This window comes from Lolium perenne, chromosome 5 (assembly GCF_019359855.2).
Source record: "Lolium perenne isolate Kyuss_39 chromosome 5, Kyuss_2.0, whole genome shotgun sequence".
NCBI lineage: Eukaryota > Viridiplantae > Streptophyta > Magnoliopsida > Poales > Poaceae > Lolium > Lolium perenne.
The window spans coordinates 65,203,811-65,208,668 of NC_067248.2; the positions used below are offsets into that span (position 1 = coordinate 65,203,811).

Here is a 4,858-nt window from a genome sequence, read left to right on the forward strand (position 1 = left end):
TTCATCTAAACCCTAGCTACTGGGCGCCCGGCGGTGCGTTCGACGGCTTCGCCCCGTCGTCGCCTCCCTTCCCCCGCTGCTCTTTCGACGCTGCCGCCTCTCCCTCCAGAGCGCCATGATGAGAGCACACCGTTCCGCCGCATCCTCGAGGAGTTGTCGCCGCTCCTCCGCGAAGAAGAGGCGTCCCGCCTCCTCAACCGGTGCCCGCTAGATGGAGAGGTCGACGACGCGGCAGGAAGCTGAGAACACCGAAGCCAAGGGGGGAGGGGTGCTTAGTTTGTCATAATTAGGATGTAATGTATGTACAGTAAATCGTACTACATGAAAAGCCACACAGCGCGCCCATGCTAGGGTGATCCGTTTATCAGGACACAGCATCCATGGTGTTGAAAGCATGCAGGAGCAATTAATGGTCCTAATTGTATTGTTAATTCGCGCTTGGCCTTTCACGCAAAATTCCCTGGGCACATGAGTAATAGTGCTCTCGGTTTTTAGAATAAAAAGTTAGAAACATATATCTAGGACTCAAAGAAATCTAAAATTAAATACGTACATAATATACTCATTTCTAAGGGCGCGGTGGAACGTGCCACCTCTCCCTCCGGAGCGCTGTGACGAGAGCACGCCGTTTCGCCACATCCTCGAGGAGCTGTCGCTGCTCCTCCGCGAAGAAGAGGCGTCCCACCTCCTCAACCGGTGCCCGCTGGATGGAGAGGTTGATGATGCGGCAAGAAGCTGAGAATACCGAAGCCAAGGGAGGAGGGGTGCTTAGTTTCTCATGATTAGGATGTAATTTATGTATAGTAAATTGTACTACATGGAAAGCCACGCAGCGCGCCCATGCCGTTGTGAACCATTTATCATCCATGGTGTTGAAAGCATGCAGGAGCATTTAATGATCCGAATTGTATGGTTTATTGCGCTTGGCCTTTCACGCAAAGTGCCTTGGGCACATGAGCAACAGTGCTCTCGATTTTTAGAATAAAAAGCTAGAAAAATATATATAGGATTCAATGAAATCTAAAATTAAATACGTACATAATATACTCATTTCTAAGGGCACGGTGGAAAATTTAGAAAAAAATATATTATATTTTGAACTATACGAAAATTACCAATTTCTGAAAAAAAATGTGAGTTTTCAAACCTATACATATAGCCACAAAAAAAAATTTAATCTCAAAATACAATGTAATTTCTATCAAAATTTAGTACGAGACATGTCTATGTAATCATGTAATAATGTTCATAATTTTGGAAACACGTAAATATTATTTTCATTTTAAAAATTACTTATGCTTAGGTGCACCAAATCTCCTCTTGGCCTTCCACCTTTAGAGCATCTCCAGTGGGGCAATGCAAAACAACGACACATTTGATCTGTTTGGGTTGCAATGAGGACAGATTTTGGGTTGCGGTCTGGCATACCTGGTCAGTGCAGCCAGCGCCGCGACCCATTCGGTCCGCGTTGGCCTTTTTTTCCAACACTGTCTAGTTGGTCTTTGGTACTCCGTCCGTCTTAGTTTACTAGTCTTCCCCGTATTTCTAGGTCGCCAACCTAATCTATATAATTTAAATTATATAATGCAAAAATTATATCATTAGAAAATAGAACATCTAACCTTTCTAATGATATAATTTTATGACATATAACTACTAACTTGATCAAATTTGCGACCTAGGAATACGCGCACGCCTAATAAACTGTGTGAGAGGGAGCATTCAAATTTGGCATCATATCTACAACAAAGTGAGAACAATAAGTAAAATAAATGTTTCTCATAAATATAGATAGTTCACAACCATACAACCACATAGTTTCAGAAAAAAGAGAATTTAAATCAAATGAGACTACCCAAGTAGATTTCCCACATGAATTCACATATGCTCAATCAAATGGGCTTGAAGGTAGTCATGAGTGGTCCGATCATGCAACGCCTGATGCATATGCAAGAAAAGTTTCCAGGACCATGCCCCTGGCTCAACCAATTCACCCTCAAATTCCTAGTCTTGGTCATAAGATGTTGGCATCTCGCTTTTCCTGAATCATTATGTTATGGGTGATGGCACATGTTGCAGAACACAAATTGCCCGCCAGGTTCTAGCAGGATGTGGAATAATTGCCCGCCATCATTGTAGAACACAAATTGCCCAGCCGCTCTACAACCTTTCGAGCATCCTCTTGCTCTTACGTAAACCTCTTACATTTCTCATATTTAGGGTTGCGGACTGTCTTCACAAAGGTGGACTAGGAAAGATAGATGCCTTTAGCTAGACAATAATCCTTGTCATAGGAATTATCATTAATCTCATATGCAACCTGACAAGCATTGCCTTTTGTAAGCCTTAGGTGGCGACAAAGAAGGTGCGCGAGGGTTTGTGGCAGGGATCGAGTTGCTTCTGTCTGTCTTGTGTGCCACTGGCGGAAGTGCCCGGGGTTGCCAATGGGAGGACACGGGAGGATAGCCCAAATGTGATAAACGGATGGGTCAATCGCGTGAGTCGGTCCGTTTAGATTGCACCACTGCAACATGCGCTGCCGGTCCGTATAAACTGTTTCGGATGAACCAGAACAAAAAGGGTCACTTCGCTGGAGATGCCTTTATAGTATTGAGAAGTATTGCTCCAACCTTCTTGGGAGGTTCCCCTTGTGCAGGGCACAATGTCTTATCGTTGTGGAGGAAATCTCCAGTGCGCATCGTTGGACCCAGGTGGTACAGGATCGTTTTCTCAACCTCCAACTGACACCTTCTCTTTTGTTCTGTATTGCCATGAATTATACAGAAGGATTTATGACGTCAGATAAGGAAACGGGTGGCTTGATTGGGAATCTATAAAAGGAGCTCGGGCGTACTTGCCAGTTCTCCAAGCCAAATTAACGGGTGTCGACGGACGAACCCAGCAAGCAAGCAAGCAATAGCATGGGTACCCGACGGGTGCAGGATGCGGACTATGATGTGGTGATCGTCGGCGCGGGCTTCTCCGGCATCAATTTCGCGTACAGGCTGCAGGAGCGCAACCCGGAGCTGAGCTACTGCATCCTGGAGGGGCGGCACCAGGTGGGCGGGACGTGGAGCCTGTTCCAGTACCCCGGCATCCGCTCCGATTCCGACCTCTACACCTTCGGCTTCCCCTGGCGGCCATGGGTGGAGAAGCAGCCCATCGCCCGCGGCCCGCTCATCCTCAACTACCTCGAGGCGTCTGTCGCCGAGGCGGGCATCGACAACAAGATCAAGTTCAACCATCGGGTCGTCAGCATGGACTGGTCCTCGGCGTCATCGACATGGACGCTAAACGTGACGGCCGGCGGCGGCGACGACAACGAGGTTGTCTCCATGTCCATGCGCGCCCGGTTCGTGCTGCTCGGCACGGGATACTACGACTACGAAGAGCCGCTCGAGGCCCGTATCCCCGGAATAGACAGCTTCCGGGGCGCCGTCGTCCACCCCCAGTTCTGGCCTCGGGACCTGGACTACTCCGGCAAGAACGTCGTCGTCATCGGGTCTGGCGCCACCGCCATCACGCTGCTCCCCAGCATGGCCGACAAGGCCGCACACATAACCATGCTGCAGCGGTCGCCCAGCTACATCCTCGCCCTGCCCGAAAACGACCCTCTCGACTGGACCGCCCGGCTCTTGCTTCCCGCCGCGCTGGCCAGGCGACTGATTCGATTCAGGTGGATCATGGCGGCGTTTCTTATCGCAACCCTGTGCCGGTGGTTCCCGCGGCTTGCCCGCGCCGTCATCCTCTGGCTGACGTCCCTCGAGCTGCCGACCGGCACCAAGATGAAGCCTCACTTCACCCCGCGATACAACCCCTGGGAGCAGCGCATGTGTTTCTGCCCGGGCGGCGACTTCTTCCAGTGTCTGCGCGCCGGCAAGGCCAGCGTGGAGACGGGCGTCATTGAGCAAGTCACCGAGAGTACCATCAGGATTGAGTCCGGCCGGGAACTACACCCAGACATCATCGTCACAGCCACGGGGTTGAAGGTCCGGCTCGCCGGGGGCATCAACGTCTCCCTGGACGGCAGGCCCGTCCGTGTGCCCGACTGCTACTCCTGGAAGGGGTGCATGCTCGAGAACCTGCCCAACCTCTTCTATTCCATGGGCTACTTCGATGCGAGCTGGACGCTCGGCGTCGACGCCACCGCCCAGCTCGTCTGCCGCCTTCTCAACACGGTCACGCGCGACGGCTTCGCGCACATAGTGCCCCGCCTGAGTGAGGCGGAAAAGAGCACCATGTCCGACCTGCCTTTCCTGCCAATCAACTCAACCTATGTGGAAAGGGCCAAGGGCGTCTTTCCGAAGGTCGGAAACAGCAAGCAATGGCTTCCGCGATCATACTACTGGAAGGATCTCGCGAATGCATGGTGGGGAGACGTGCAAAGCGGCTTGGAATGGTCAAGATAGCTTGTTCATCAACAGTCATAAGTCATTACCCTTTTTCCATGCAAGTGCAGTGATGAGTAGATAACCAGCTCCGTGACCAATTAGTCCCTTGTGCGATATATGGCTTTTTTTTTTGTATTTCATTGAACAAAAATATACTTCCTTCATCTAAAAAAAAGCTGGTCAAATTTACATGTTTTTGGGAAGTTTGCATCAGACGACACATACGACCTTTCGTGCGCCGTTAGACCTGCTAGTACACGGGTAAAGCACTATGAAGGTGGTGAAGCTTCTATGGTCGCATGGGTGGAAAACGTACGAACCCGAACGAATTATCGTGTACCAAAAGGTCTATGAATGGCGGCTAATAATTAGGTGAATAGTTAGAACGAAAGTGAAAGTATGGACTAAAACAGAAATAGATAGATACATGATAGGAAAATTGTTGGATATCTTATAAGCCTCACGTC

The 4,858-nt window shown here is 49.8% G+C and overlaps 1 protein-coding gene across 1 annotated transcript; it reads left to right on the forward strand.

Annotated features, from left to right (window-relative positions):
* The first annotated feature begins 2,910 nt into the window (after positions 1 to 2,910).
* On the forward strand, positions 2,911 to 4,507 carry LOC127304693 (uncharacterized). Its single transcript, XM_051335300.1, has one exon. It carries the CDS (start codon positions 2,922 to 2,924, stop codon positions 4,407 to 4,409), a length of 1,488 nt encoding a protein of 495 aa, XP_051191260.1. The 5' UTR covers positions 2,911 to 2,921; the 3' UTR covers positions 4,410 to 4,507.
* Positions 4,508 to 4,858: the final 351 nt, after the last annotated feature.